Below are 15,840 nucleotides of genomic sequence, written 5' to 3' on the forward strand. Positions count from 1 at the left end.
CCTGGGGGAACACGTGGGCCACGGCTGTGGTTAGAGATGGCTTGTCAGGGTCCTATGCTAAGAGAACACCTGACCTCCCCCTAGGCAATCAGGCAATAACCTGGGGAATCAGTCACCTGGACTCTAGGTCCTAGAGCCAGGATGCCAAGAAGCTGAACCTAGAGTGAGCAGGACAGCCACAGCATCAGGGCTGGCACACTCTTTCTAAGGTGAGGAGGCAGGGTCAGAAGCTCATCTAAATCATACATATTTGGAGAAAAAAGGGGTTTGCAAACCAACAGCAAATACAAATCCTTACAATGGAAAGAAGTCTACATTCTAGTGATACATACACAATGTGGGTTCTATAATGCTCGTAAATAATGATAAAGAGTTTAATGATACCTCTGAAATCTCTCTTCTCAGTTTCTCCACTAGAGTCAACTTTTCTTTCTTCTTCTTCTCCCTCTTCTCCTTCCCCTTCTCCAAAGGAGGCCATAAGTAGTACACCAGCTTGGGACAACAAATTCTTCAACTGACTACACAGCAGATCCAACAAGGACTGAACTACCTTGGGGCTCAGTTTATCAGCATAGGTCCTACATGAAACAAAAGGGAAAAAATAAGTGGCGAGGTTGCACAGGATAAATGTTACTTGAAACGCAGGAAGTAGGTAATAAAGGGAGACAGATATTACTAAAATGTAGAGAGAACAGGCCCCATAGAGTTCTACCAAAACAGCTACAATGCTCACCCTGTAGTGATGGCAAGAATCTGGAGCAGTCTTGTACTGGCCACTTTCAAAGCTGTGCTAAGCTGGGAAACACCCGTTTTCGGCAACAACTGCAGAGGCTGTCCTAGCATGGTGTCTGTGCCACATAACTGCGACAGTACGTTTAGCAGACCAGTGGAAATTGCCAGAGAAACATCGACTGGTTGATAATGGACACTCAGGGCAAAAACAGTAACCAAAAGTAGACGCTGCTGGGCTTCTAGAAAAAAAGAGAGAGAGAGCCAGCTGAGAATCTTCTTTGATGTAAACAAAACATTTACAAAAATAAATAATTTTCCAAAATATAAACAGTAATACGAAATGCTATCACATTTTCAAATATTTATTTCATCTATTAACATTAACACGAGGTAGAGAATGCAACTACCTAGCATAACTTCTGACCAAAACACAACATTCATCTTGGATTGGCAAGGAAGTTACTCACCAATACGATGTTTGTTTGCTTGTAGGGCTCTCTCCAGGGTAGCAGACAACTGCTGATAAATCTTATGCACAGCCACCTGGATTTCAATCTGAATATTTCTCTTAGCTGCTCTGATCCCATCCTGGATTATACATAAAGATTCACTTTTTCTATGAGCAACGATAAAACCTCCTTGCTCAAAAGACAGAATATCATTTTATCCCTAGTTTATGCTAGAGCCCTATGCTGGTTTTTAATTATCTAGTGCATTTCACAGCTGTGAAAGTTTTAAACAAGCTTGTTTTCAAATGCTTGGTAACTCTTAATTCTATATAATCTTTCTCCTTCCCTACAAAGCAATGTTTCCTTTCTAAATATGGGAGACATCGGATGATGAAAAGACAATGCTTTTTAAAAAAAAATTATGAAAGGAATCAGAGAAACTAGGCAAAATGATCAAATATAAACCCTTGAAACTCATCCTCCCAAACTCCAACCCCTATTCTAACTTAGATCTGCCTGTATCACATTGGGCTAAGGGTTACTAAAACCGAGCCAGCACAGAATCTAAAAGTACAACAGTACCAGGGCTCACCTAATCCCAATCGTACTAATTAGGAAACTAAACCAATGAGATGTCCTAAAAAGATAATTTAAAAGTCTTTACATATTTAAGAAAACCTTGGTGGCGTAGTAGTTAAGAGCTATGGCTGCTAACCAAAAGTTTAGCAGTTCAGACCCACCAGGGACTCCTTAGAAACCATATGGGACAGTTCTACTCTGTCCTATAGGGTTGCTCTGAGTCGGGATTTGGGTTTTGGTTGGTTTACATATTTAAACCTCAATCTTAAACATCAAACAGCTTAGCATTATACACTTGTTTTGCCAAGCGTCAGCTAAAATCTGAATATACTGGAAGATATCATCCGCATAAGACAGGTCTGTCACCTACCTGATAATGATGCAATCGACCACTTTCTCCTTTGGCTCCTGCATGTCCAACAGTGCCTAACCCAAAGCACCCTGCTAGAAACTGTAGCCTCACAGACGTGAGCAGTGTGGTTGACTGGAAGTCTGAGCTTGACCTGCTTCCTGCCAGAGAGACACTACCTTTTTCCTCCATTCCAGACAACAGAACAAGGATCTGGTGAAGTGCCTCTAAGCGAAGCTTGAGAAAAAGTAAAAGAAACATCTTTTAGAGTTCTTCATTGAACTTAGACACAAAGAAACTCTGTCACAGACAATGTACTACTATTTAACAAGCAGGAAATTCTGACATTTCCTAGGAATCTACTTGGTTTTAAGATAAGCATTCATTTTACTACTTTGTTTTTTTTTTTTTTTATCAAAATTTATCTACAAACTCTATAAGCAAAATACTTCAGTATATAAAAGAGGCTACACAGTACAAAGGGAAAAGATGGAGATTTGGACGTAGGAGACATGGTTTCAAGACCAGACTCTTCCATCTCCTGTGTGGCCCTGGGAAAGTCATTTAACTTTCCGAGTCTTGATTACACCACGTGTAAAATGAGGCTAACAGTACTTTATCTAACCTACACAGAGTTACTACTGTGAAGCTCATGAGGAGATGAATGTGAAGGTTTCAAAACTATAAGGTAGCATTGTTATCACTTCCTTTATTTACAGTAAAGTTATATAGCATGAGTAATAATCAAGGATTAGAGGGAGTGCTTCTCTGTGGTTCTCTTGAGCTTCTAGCCCATCTTCCCCAAGAAGACACTGCCTACCACTGCAGTCTATCAGCCTATCCCTGTTTTTTTTTTTTTAACTTTTTATTTTGAAATAATTTTAGATTTACAGAAGAGTTGTAAAGATGGTACAGAGAGCTCCTGTATACCTTTCCCCTAATGTCAACATCTCATGAAATCACGGTGAATTTATCAAACCTAAGGAATTAACATTGGTACGCACTACTAACTAAACCACAGACTTTAACTGGACTTCACCAGTTTTCCTGTAATGTCCCTTTTCTGTTCCAGGATCCAACCCAGGATACCACAATGTCTTTATTGTCGTGTCTCCTTAGCCTCCTTTAGTCTGTGATAATTTCTCAGTCTTTCCTTGTTTTTCACGACCTTGATACTTCTGAAGAGCTGTTCATGTATTTTGTAGAATATTCCTTAATTTGGGTTTGCCTCATGTTGTCCCACGATTGGACTGGAGTTATGTATTTTGGGGAAGAATATCACAGAGATGAGTGTCCTTCTTATCACACTCTATCAGAGGGTACCTGATATCAACATGACTTATCACTGGTGATATTAATCTTGATTCCTTGTTTAAAGTGATGCCTACCAGGTTCCTGTAATGTAAAGTTATAATTTTTCCCTGTTCATATTCTAATTGTTAGAAGTAAGTCATTAAATCCAGCCCACCCTCAAGGGGAGGAGAATTAAGCTCCACCTCCCGGAAGGAGGAGTATCAAAGGTTTTGTGGGTATGTTAAAACCACAATAATTAAAAAATATCTTGGGAAAGATACTTTGAGGCTGTGCAAACATCCTGTTTCTCCTTAAAGTTTTACCCACTAATTTCAGCATTCATCAGTGGGTCTTGCCTATAATGATTATTACTGTGGTGCTCTAATCTAGTCCTTTTAAACTGAGACAAATGGGTCAAAAGTGGGGACTCTGAGAAGCAGACCCCTGTGACCATCCAGCCACTGTCGCCCTAGTTTCTAGGAGATAAAATAAGACTTGTGACTAGAGTATCGTATTCTGAGAGAGGCAATAAAGAAAAATGCACTTCCGTCCAATTCAAACAAAATACTATGCTGTTTTAATTAACAAATCAACATCAGAAAGCTCAGGTGAAAGAAAGAGGCAGGCAAGGGAAAAAGAAAAGGAGAAGGTTTTCCCAGAATTGTATTCAGTGGTTCCACTTAAGTTTCCAGAGTCCCTCACAAGGAGTAAATATAAAAGACTTACTTCTGCCCTTAGCTGTTGCTGTTCCATTGCAATGATGGAGGCCTGGGGGCTTGTAGACATACTTTCCTCTGGCTCTTTAAAACCTGGGGCATTCCCCACATCTCCACTCACGAAGCTTACAACATTTTCAATCAGTGTGTGAACTCCCAAAGACTTGGTAAGATCAAAATCAGACTCAAAGGAATAAGAGTTGTATAACCAGTCTCTGCTATGTTTCAGGCGAGCCCAAGAGTCACTCAGGGATTCCAACTGACTGTGCATAGGACCTATATACAAAAAGAACACACACACATCAATGGCAACCAAGCAGAGCAAACATTCTAAAACTAGGTGAGGCTGAGCACTGCACCATACCAACTGGTGAGAAATGGATACTCATGTCTGAATACATGCATGCATTAAGTGAATCTCAGCAAAACGCTTCGGTTTAAAAAAAAAAACAAAAAACCAACAACAAACAAAAGCTAGAGCAATGTAAGAAAATAAAGGAGAAGCCCTGTTTGATGTACCAGTGTCTCTGTAAGCGCTTTAGCAACACGCTGCCACAAGAAAAAGAAAGGCAGAAGCTGCTCTCAAAATGCTTAGCTTAAAATGCTCTGCAGTATTAAACCAGACCATCATTTATGAACAAAAAGAAGGGACTAGGCACTTCAGACACTGATGGTAAGACCTACTGGTAATAGAAGGATTTCATCTGATTTAACATTATCATTGCAAAGGGTAAGTTAAGACTGCATGTGTCTACATATCTGCAATGAAATATTACCAAAAAATGAACACAGAAGGCCAAGTAAACTCACACAAAAAAGAGAAATATATATCACTCTCTGGGTTTCAATGATAGAACCACCCTCACTGACTGTGTCATGTGTGTATTTATTATAGATTGTGAAACTCCTGTGTAGAGGAAGCAAAGTTTCACAGACAAGAATATGTAAGATTTACTACAGTAAAACCTGCTAAAGCCAGAACCTGTATGAAGTGGAAACCTGTCAGAGAATGGAAACTCAAATATTTCCCACTAACAGAGATCAACAGAAAAGTGTAAGACTGTACCCTGACAAAGGTGGATAACTCGAGACCCAGAAAAACAAGGCAGTCCCGTCGAGTTCCAGTCTCACAGGTTTCACTGTGTAAAATGATACCTATAGTTATAAAATTACCAAATGGTGTCACAACAGTTGTTGAATACCATTAGTTTTGCCAGTGGGCATTTTCTAGGCTAAAATCTTTACACTAAATAACAAAAATGTTAACACGTTTGAACACAGAAGCAATTGTCCAAGTCATTTGCCAATATTAGCTTTAATAAACATTTGCCAATATTAGCCTTAATAAATATTTGCCAATATTAGCTTTAATAAATATATACATGTTTGCCAATATTAGCATTGCCAATACTAGCTTTAATAAATATGTACATGCTCAATTCTTGCACAGCATGTCTTTTTTAGTTTAACTCATCTCAGGTGCCTGAACTCAACTAATCATAATCCTTGGTTCATGATACATGCTCCTCACTGGTGCACGTGTGGTTTGTTATTGTATAGACATATTTGTTTATCATATGCACTTATAAACACAGGAACTAGAAAACCGACAGTAACTTGTATCTACCTACTCCTCCTTCAACCCTCTCTCCTTGTGTCTTCCTAGCTAAGGTTATCGCTATCCTAAATCCTCGGTTTATCAATCCCGTGCTTGTGCTATTGTTAAATATAGCTTTATCTTATGTTTCCTAAAAGGAAAAATACTTAATTTTTGTTGTTTTTAAATGTCTAAAAAAGACTATTATTTTATGTAATCTCTTTTTGGACATACTCTTTTCACTCAATATGATATTGCTAACACTCGTCTACATCACTCCGCATAATCACGGTTCATTTGTTTTGACTGTTGAATAACATTCTATCGTGTGAACTCACCAAATTTCTCCATTAGGAATGTATTTTAAGGTACCCAATAAAATATATGCATAGCAAAAATTGTATTTGTTAAATAATTAGATGGAAAATATTTGGGAAGACAACTACTTAGACACTAATTAATGCCCACAGAGAAAACGAACTCACACAATTTTAAATGTGTAATCTGATTTTCTAATTACTACATCGGTGTCTGTGAAACCCCAGGACTTTAAAACCCGCCATAGAAATTTATAATAGGCAGCTATTATTATAAAGCTACTATGAAATAACTTGTGTGCACTCAAGTAAAATAATTTAGAATGGCAAAAAATATATGGCTTATTGCCTTGCATGTTTTAAAATAAATTCTTCAAATGAAAAATGCTGAATTTTCTGTTTTACTGAACATGAAAAATATCAATATGAAAATTTCCCTCAATTGTATAGCTGAGTATTTTCCATGTAAAATAGAAACAAGAGTAAAAATCCAAAGAATAATGTCACAGATGTATAATGGATTAAACTAAAAATGATATTTAAAGAAGAAAGCAGCTGTTCATGTAAAAAAAAAAAAAAAAAAGAAATACTCTTTTTTCATTTCTTTAAGCACCTCAAATTTAGAATTTGGATTTATCCTTAATTTACAAATAACAGCTTTTGGTCCCTTGCATTGAGCTTGTTTTTTCAATAATAAAATTTCAGAATAAAAAGTTCCTCTGTTTTACTTCTCAAAATGAAAATAAATTATGTAACTACGTTAGCGCTAAAACCACAGAAATGAGAGACAGCTTAAAGAAGATCTAATCCAGTTTCCTCAAATGAGGAAATGAAAGCTCAAAGAAATTGACCTGCCAAATTAATAACATGAATTCCCTAATTTTATGGGCAGCAGTCTTACATATTCCTGTTATTAATCAACTCGCAAATTATCAATCCATGGAAATCTCAATTGCCTGCCTATACAAAGATCCAGTCATGAAGAACTTACATACATGTAGTGAATTATCTTCATATACACCCAAATGTTCTATGGAATGGCTGACCAAACCCAAAACTAAATTCTCTCTGCAATTTTAAGCAAGGGTCAGCAAATTTCTTCTGTAAAGTGCCAGAGAGTAAATATTTGAGGCTTTGCAGGCCACATGGTCTCTACTGCCACTACTCAGCTCTGCTGTTGTAGTGTGAAAGCAGCCACAGACTATACATAAACAAACAAGCATGGCTGTGTTCCAATCAAATATTCTTTACACCAACTGGTGGCAGGCCCAGATATGGCCCACTGGTCCACTAAGTTTGCTGACCTCTAATTTAAAGGATGCAATTTATTAGGTGCATGACCCTGATAAAACTCCATGAATAAAATATAAGAACAGGAAAAACACTATATAAAAGCATTAGGATGAATAAGCAAAATAATTTAAACCCAAAAGTTCAGTCTAACATCAAAAATACTTTGGAACAGAAAAACTTACAGCATGGAAATGGGAGATGAATGGACTCAAATAATAATAATGATAATAAATATATAACTGCTTTGCTCTGTGTTGTTTTATCTGAATATAGGAAATACTATGTTTGAAAAGCATTATCAAAGTTTCTACAGAGTAATTGAGACCAAGCCCAATTCTCACTTAATGCTTAATTCAGTTTCACCTACTATATAAAGAAAACATGATACAATGTCCAACAATAATTTTTTTAGAGTGTTTACTTGTCCTTACAACTTTAGTTCTTAAATGGCACTTTCAAAATGAACATGGCAGAGCTGCAATACATACTTTGTAAACCATAAAATATGTAGGCAAGCTAAAAGGGGAAAAAAAATTAAACATGCCATCATGTACTTGCTTGAAGCTCTTCTTTTTTCTGGGGCTCAACTGGCCAAAAAGGAGTAAATACACTACCACACAGAATCAGAAGACAAAAGGAGAAATTTGATACAAGAGACAACAGTGACATTGGCTCTTCTTTGTTTATATACTCCAGTTTGAAATGCATAAATAAAACAGCGCTTCATGCATACATTTTATACCACGAGATACATGCTGCTAAATGTTTCCAGCATGATTTTAGCAATAAAACCCTAGTGGTATATCTGGAAACCTAGAGAAAAAAAAAAAGAACCATATAGTATTTTAACTAATAAGATTCCCGAAGCTGCTTCTAAGTTGTTGCTTTGATATCACCACCATTTTTCACTCCATCAGCTTCAGCCTAAACACGAACATGGAAACCAAGTACCTGCAAAAGAATTTTATTTCTGTGAAGAATCAGCTCAGTTCTATACAACTACACCAAATCTTTTACCAAAGTACCAAAATTTCAACATATTTTGACAGGTTTTGTCAAAAATTTCAATGGGCTGTTATCAGAATTTAATGAGTTAATATTTTTGGAATGCTTAGAACAATGTTTGGCACACAATAAACAGTTTAAAAAAAAAAGAAGCATTCAATAAATGCAAATTTCATATTAACTCCTAGGAGATATGCAGAAGAAATATCTGTTTCATCTGTCTATTTTAAAGCAAATTATGATGTATTTTTGGTTTTAGAATTTAGCTTTGCTGCATTTAAAAAGCTGATCAAGGAGGCTGAGCTAATCTGTTTTTCGTATCGCTCTGCCCCTTTCCATCATTCCTTGTCTTGGACCAACAGCTTGAGTCCTGTGAAACAGTAACAGAAGTGAGGGGGGAAGGGCAATCAGGGTGGAACTGCATGAGTCCTGGTGCCCTCAATGTAAACAACGAGATTATAGGAGTCTCTGGAGGCATGAGAAGGGCAGCTAAAAATGTATATATAACCTTTAACCGACACTTATACACCCATTTAATTTCAATTAAAAGGATATAATTAAACATTATCTTTCTTCTACTGCTCTTGCCAGGCTTTTGGAAACTCGGAACCACCGAGACTAACAAATACATTTGGCTATGGGAAAGCTTCGTGAGAGGAAAAAAGCTTACAGTCCTCTTCAAAATATTACAAGGGGGTAAACAGACCCACAGAAGAATTCTTACTTGGCTGGACATTTGCTTGTCCTTCATGGCCTAAGTCAGATTCAGAACTGGTATGAATGGTCGCAAACAGCTCTCAGATTTGGTAGGTTCATCTGCCCGATTGAAGATACGCATATTATTGTTTATGGGATACGGTCCATATTGACAATAAATAAGGAAAATATATAGTGGTTTATTTTACCATCTTTTAAGAGTAAAACAAAAATGCAAAACAAAACAAACGAGCCAAAAAAGAAAAAAACCCACTGTGGTCAAAGGGTAGTAACTTAGTAACTTCACAACATTAAAAAAAAAAAAAAATTCCTTTAAAATATAGAATCTTAAATATATTTTCATTGGTAATTTCCTTTTAAAGGAGGAAATTCATTACAATAAAATGAAGGAAAGTATAGATTTTCATTGCTGAATTCACAAACTCTAGGGTTTATGAGATTGAAAAGTAATTTTTCATTTTTCTATCCTTCCTGAAATAAAAACTCCTCTACTCTCTTGTCACCAGTCCCCAGGAGCAAAACCATTAGCAGAACTTTTCCCTGGGAACATTAAAATGGGATGATAAAAAGATAGCTAGAACAAATTGATATCACATTAAATGGTATCATGAAAATGTATAGAACTAGTTTGCTTCCCTGTAATAACTTCCTAAGTGGGTAGTTTTTAAAAAAGCTTTACCTATTAAAAAAAAAAAATATATAGTTTTCTGTTTTCAACAAAATAGAGTTAAATTATGACAAGTTAACAGGTTTTGGTACCACCTTGAGCTTTTGAAGAAAACGGTTTATCCAAAAATAAAATGTGGGTTAATGGCTCAATTCATTTGGATCTATTTAGATTTAAAACTATAGGAAATCCATAGTTACTTGTAGGATAATTGTTTTTAAATTCTTCTCACGTAATTTGAAAGTGTTATATTAATTCCTCCTAAATAATTCCACTCTAATTCTAGGTTAGGTTGTTGATAAGTCAAAGATAAAAATACCATTTTCTGTTTTATCCCAAAGATATCACCTTGCTATATGCTTGGTTAACATGGGTTGAATCCCAAATTTATATTTCTGTATGCATGATAAAGAGCTTGGAGAAAAGAATAATTTTAGCCAATGGACTATCACTTATAAATATAATTACATTTATATAATTAGTAATAACTATACTATGTATAGTTATTTTATTATATTTTATACTATGTATAGTACAAAGCTCTTATAGGTTGGATTTCTCATGCAACTCAGTAAGTTTGGAGCCATCTTCTCTCCAGCACCAAATGACATGCATTCGTTAATATAACATTGAAATTTTAGCAACAACCTGAACTAAACAAATATTTAATTCCTAAGTCAAGTGGTTAAGGAAAAGGATACTCTGGCTGATTATGACACATGAATTATCAGTTTTCAAATAATTGAAACATAAAAAAAAACACATATTTCACATTATGCTAAACATCACTTAATTTCTTTGATATCACACATACCTTGTAATTTTTTTTAGAAACACAGCAGCTTTGATATGTTACATTCTCAAAAGTCTTTTCAATAAAGCAAGCACCAGCTCTGGTCCTTATCATTCCTAATATTTCAGAAAAATCACTCTCTATTGTAACTAAAGAATAAAACACTACCAAACTTTATAGATGCGCCAATATTTCTTCTTCTCAGTTATAAACACAAAAATGAATAAAGTCATGTGTATGTTTCTTTCCCTCATTCCTAAATTTTTTTTTTTTCCCTATAGGGGGAATCCTAGCTTCCTGCTAAGGAAGTCAGCACAAGAGAAGGGTTTCATTTTGTAATACAAAAGGTTTAATATCATGGAAATATCTCTCCCTCCCCCACCCCTCCCCCCCTCATAGGGGCATTTAGAAAACTGTCACTACTAGCAATTTTTAACATTTCACATTTTCATAACCACAGCACAAATGAATTTAGTAGAAGTTTCAGTTAACAGAGAATAATACTCTATGAGACTTTTTAGTTATCCTTGGATTTGTATTATCTAAAACTGCTGTTCTTTCCCTCTATTTATACATATAACCAAGAGTTAACTCTATGATTCATTAAGCTCCTAACAAAAGGCCTTAACTCTTGATGATGTTGGAAAATTACTCCTAAAGGAAAAGTCCAAAAGAAGTAATCATAAATTCATCTCTCACGTGCTTTATCTTAAGAGGCCAAGAAAGAAAAAACCCAGGAACTTCCAGTTTGAAAATGTGTGTATCTGTGTGTGGGGGCTACCATGATTCAGAATCACCTGGAAGGCAACTGTGTGTGTGTGTGTGTGGTATGCGTGTGTGTGTCTGTGTGTGTGTTTATAGGGGGATTAGATAGGGTAAAGAGAAGTCTCCCTTGTAATATCATTTAAACTATAGCAACTATATCAGTGAGCTAAAATTTATGGCAAATTATGAATAAAACCCCCTGTAATGGAATGCACTGTTTCTGGTATTCCATAGAACTTTTAAAAAGTCAAAAAATATGACAAGCAAGAAACAGAACTGATTATTAAATCCTAAACATTCCCAGATTATAAAAGTATGTATAAAGAAAACAGTCTTCCTTTCACATCTTCTGATAAAATATTTTTATATTAACTTATTTTTTTGCAATAACATTTCAATGACAATCAGATCTAAACATATTGAATAGAAAAACAGCTGCTTACTTTTACCAGATATTTAATACGTTCTCAAGACTTACCTCTCTTCCTATGAGATGATGCTAGATCCAAATCAACATTTCGTCTTCCACTCTGTTAAAAGTAAAAAAATAAAAATTTAGTTGTGAAAAATATTTTCAGATTAAGATTTTATAGAGTGCTAGAATTAAAAATAATTATATAATTACAACGATATCCAGCAGTCAGACCAACAACAAAAATCTCTAAAAACCCATCACAAAACAGCTGTAAGGAAGGTCAAGCATGTAACTCTGAGATACTAATGCAAACGCAAAGTCAACGCGAATGTTAGTTAACACAGTAAAGTAGCAGAAGTTTGCCTTTGTTGTTATTTTCTTCTTTGGAATCTTCGTCTCTTATCTTCAGACACAGTATGGCCTTATTAATACCCTATAGATGCCTAAAGCCTCTACAGCAAAGTCCCATTCTCAGAAATTACTTTTCCTTCTTCTACCCTCACGTTCCATTCTTTTCAAAGCTCCCAGTAGCCTTGGCTAAGTGTTTAGAGAACAAGTATCTGATTAATCCATGCCAGTAGAAGAATAACATAGTTCTAGGCTGGTAGTATTTCAAAAGGTTTTTAAAATGTTTTGAAGGATCTGACTGTTAAAGAGATTTCAAAGTGGTGAAATATCAGACAGTTGAATAAAACACAGTGAAGACCTTCAGGCAGAATGGAAGTATATTTCTCTGTGTGTGAGAGTGTGTGTGTGTATTTTCTGGAGACACCACATAGGCAACTATCTACTTTATCCATATGGTCAACCATATATGACTTAAGTTTATGTGTAAAAAACCTGTTGCCGTTGAGTCGATTTTGACTCATAGCAACCCTACAGAACAGAGCAGAACTGCCCCATAGGGTATCCAAGGAGTGCCTGATGGATTTGAACTGCCAACTTTTTGATTAGCAGCCATAGGTCTTAACCACTATGCCACCAGGGCTTCCAAGTTTATGTATAAACTTGATATTATGATGTCTTAGAAATCTCAATTGTACTCTACCACAGTCAGAAAAGGTGGTAGCAAAGAAAGGATGCAGAAGTGACAAAATAGATCATTAGGAACATGTCAGTGCAGAAAAGCTTCACCTGGTCACACATATAGGCACATACACCTACACTGGAGATAAATGCATTTTATTTTATACGCAACCCCAGACATATACACATATACATACACACACGTACATCAACAGATAGAAGTATATTCTCAGGCCATTTGGGGCCAGACAAAACAGCCCCGGCCATCACAACAGCTCCTGAAGGCTCCTTTGTGTTATAAAATAAAACATCTTTATCACATAGTACTTTTGCCATGAGGGCTTGTGGAAGAAATTTATCTCAGGCCTTAGAATCAGAAATATCTGTGTTTCTCTTAAACAACTGGCTTGTTTTTTCTATCTTTTGGATGCTGTGAATCATATGACCCATTATGCTTTTCCCGTCTGCTTTGGCTTTTAAAAAACTTAGCACCAAACACATGGGCCACCTCTAGCAATTATAGAGGACACCATAAGGTATACGCTGAAGTGTGCACTATTTTCCTCTCTCAGCTTCTCCCCTAATTCATTCATACAATTTATCCTCTTGTAGCTATCTATTTTTGTGAGCTAAATCAAACCCTCTGAGAAAAGAGGGGAGTAGGGAATAGATTAGCAGAGTGTTGTAAGAAATGTTGACTGGCAGTTGACAACTGTCGCTCTAACGTTTAAACTTAGGTTTGGTATTCACTGTTTACTAAAACACAGGAGTGGAAGATACATCTCATAATACTGCTTAATGTCAGTCACTTTTCAAAGGCATTTCACTCACTAACAATTCAGGGTAAACGAGCCACTACCAGATATTGAGAAGATGAACAGTGATGTTAAATAGCCGCATACAGGATAGAAGGGTAACATATTTTAGAGTAACCAAACTAGCCCACTGCTTACTCCTCATCATCTGCCCAGGCTCTCTGAAGCTCAAAGCACAACCCAGGTTTCCCTTCATCTCCAACAGAATCTCTCTACATCTTGTCTTTTCCACCTAATCGTGATACTGCCCAAAATATCCCATAATGAAAGATGATCGAGTCAATCTTTCTTGGAAAACACATTTATTAATCTTTTTAAAATTCTGTAAAAACTAAATGACCATCTGGGCAATCAATTATAGACTAAACCTTCCTCCATTGATCTACCTTCCCCACTGATAATTTTTTAAATGTTTTGAAATCATATTACCGAACTTGCTTGTCACAACAACCCAGCTGGGGCAAGTATAACAGGTAGCAAACATCCATTACAGAGACAGAGAAGCTGGGGCTCAGGAAGCTTACATGTCTTGCCCCAGGTCAAAATCCATAGTGAGTCTTAAAGCTATTCTGACTCTACGTCATATTTCATTGTTTGTTTCCAAAAAGTATGCTACTTCACACTCATCCTTATCTTTTCATTTCAGTTCAAATATGTCTAAAACAGTATGTGAAACAATAAGGGCGTTATCACAGGCATTAAAAAATGAACGAACTAGACCTAGGAGGTCTACTGAACGGAAATATTAATGACACATAAATATGTCCAATATGAGACAAATTGTGGTTTATTAGAGGTACTAACAAACTGCCATGGGAATAACAAGGAGATTTGCTGTGAGTAAGCAATCTGGGAAAGCTTTCTGGAAAAGGTGACATTTTAACCAGTCACTGAAGGAGAGACAGCACTTCAGCAAGAAAACCAGGGAGAGGGACGTTTAAGACAAAGGGTGCATAAGCAAAGGCTGAAGAGGTGTGTTTGGGGTCTGGCAGATGGAATAATATGGCAAACATGCAGATTCCTGCAGAGGAAAACTCCAAAAGCAGGCAGGTGACATTTTCCAGAAACCTTGATTTCTGGGTAGGCAATAGAGAGTCACTGAGTTTTTCGAGTATGAAGGTGGCATGACCAGTAGGTGTGTTGTTGCTGTTGTGTACATGCGTTTTAAGAGCTCTAACTTTGGGAGCAGTGTCTAAGGAGTGAGACTGGAAAAAGTAGGTAGACCAGTTTGAAAACGACCAGTCGGCAAAGGTAATGAGTGCCTGAACTAAAGAGTGGAAAGAAAGGAATAAAAATTTTACTAAAATAGATTAGACAGTCAGTCATCTATTCTTTCAAAAAAATATTTACTGACTGCCTACTATGTACCAGGCACTATTACAGGTCCTTGGGATACAGCAGTAAATAAAACAGAAAAAAAAATTCCTGCCCTCAAAGGGCTTATATTCTAGGCTGGTAGAAACTTACCAATAAATATAATAAATAAGTACACTATATATTAGATGATAGGTGCTATGGAAAAAGCAGAGTAAAGCAAGGTGGGCAGGGAGTGAGGATGTGGAGGGCAGGAACATTGCAATTTTAAATAGGGTGGTCAGGGGAGGCCTGCTTTAAAAAGTAAGACCAGAATGAGGACCTGAAGAAGGTGAGGGAATTAGCCAAGCAGACAAGCATGTTCCAGGCAGAAGAAAGAGGCAGGTATAGGTCCTGAGGCGAACCTGCCTGGTATGTTCATGGAACAGTCAAGAGGCCAGTGTGGCAGCAGAAGAGCAACAATAAGGAGAAAACAGCAGAAGAGAGAGAGAGAGAGAGTGGGCAGATCATGTAGGGCAATATAGGCCTCTGTAAGGACTTGGGGTCTTTGCTGAGAAATGAGAAAAACTGAAGTCATTGGAGGATTTCGAGCCAAGAAATGACACTATCTATGCTTTTATTTTATTTTATTTAGTCTTTACTAATTGAACATTTAATAAGTACATATCCACTACTGCCAGAAACCGTTATACATCATCATTAATACAAGTTTTGCAGATTAGCCATTTGTAACTTCATTGATCTGTTTTAAAATTATCACCAGGTTAGGGGACTGATAATGAGATCAATAAGGTGGAAAAATAAACGCACTGAGAGAGAAATCTCAGTAGACTGCAAGACCGGGAGCATAGAGACTAATGGAGAATGCAGTCACGGAGGAGAAAAAGAGGAAAAACAAAAGCCTCAGGATACAGTGAAATCTGCTTGAAGACACTGTTCAACTTTCCTTAGATGAGCAATCTTTTATTCTTGAAGTTTCTTGTAAATAGTTTTGTATT

The 15,840-nt window shown here is 36.4% G+C and overlaps 1 protein-coding gene across 7 annotated transcripts in view; it reads right to left on the reverse strand.

Annotated features, from left to right (window-relative positions):
• Positions 1-15,840, reverse strand: part of HERC1 (HECT and RLD domain containing E3 ubiquitin protein ligase family member 1) — a 197,021-nt gene that overhangs the window by 69,602 nt on the left and 111,579 nt on the right. For all 7 annotated transcript variants that reach the window (XM_049905979.1, XM_049905982.1, XM_049905980.1 and 4 more), the window contains 6 exons: positions 11,751-11,802; positions 4,129-4,394; positions 2,131-2,346; positions 1,200-1,320; positions 734-971; positions 385-578 (listed from right to left, as the gene is read on the reverse strand). In XM_049905979.1, coding sequence (XP_049761936.1) covers positions 385-578; positions 734-971; positions 1,200-1,320; positions 2,131-2,346; positions 4,129-4,394; positions 11,751-11,802 — 1,087 coding nt within the window. The remainder of the gene's footprint in view (positions 1-384; positions 579-733; positions 972-1,199; positions 1,321-2,130; positions 2,347-4,128; positions 4,395-11,750; positions 11,803-15,840) is intronic.

Source organism: Elephas maximus, chromosome 13 (assembly GCF_024166365.1).
Source record: "Elephas maximus indicus isolate mEleMax1 chromosome 13, mEleMax1 primary haplotype, whole genome shotgun sequence".
In the NCBI taxonomy this organism is placed as follows: Eukaryota; Metazoa; Chordata; class Mammalia; order Proboscidea; family Elephantidae; genus Elephas; species Elephas maximus.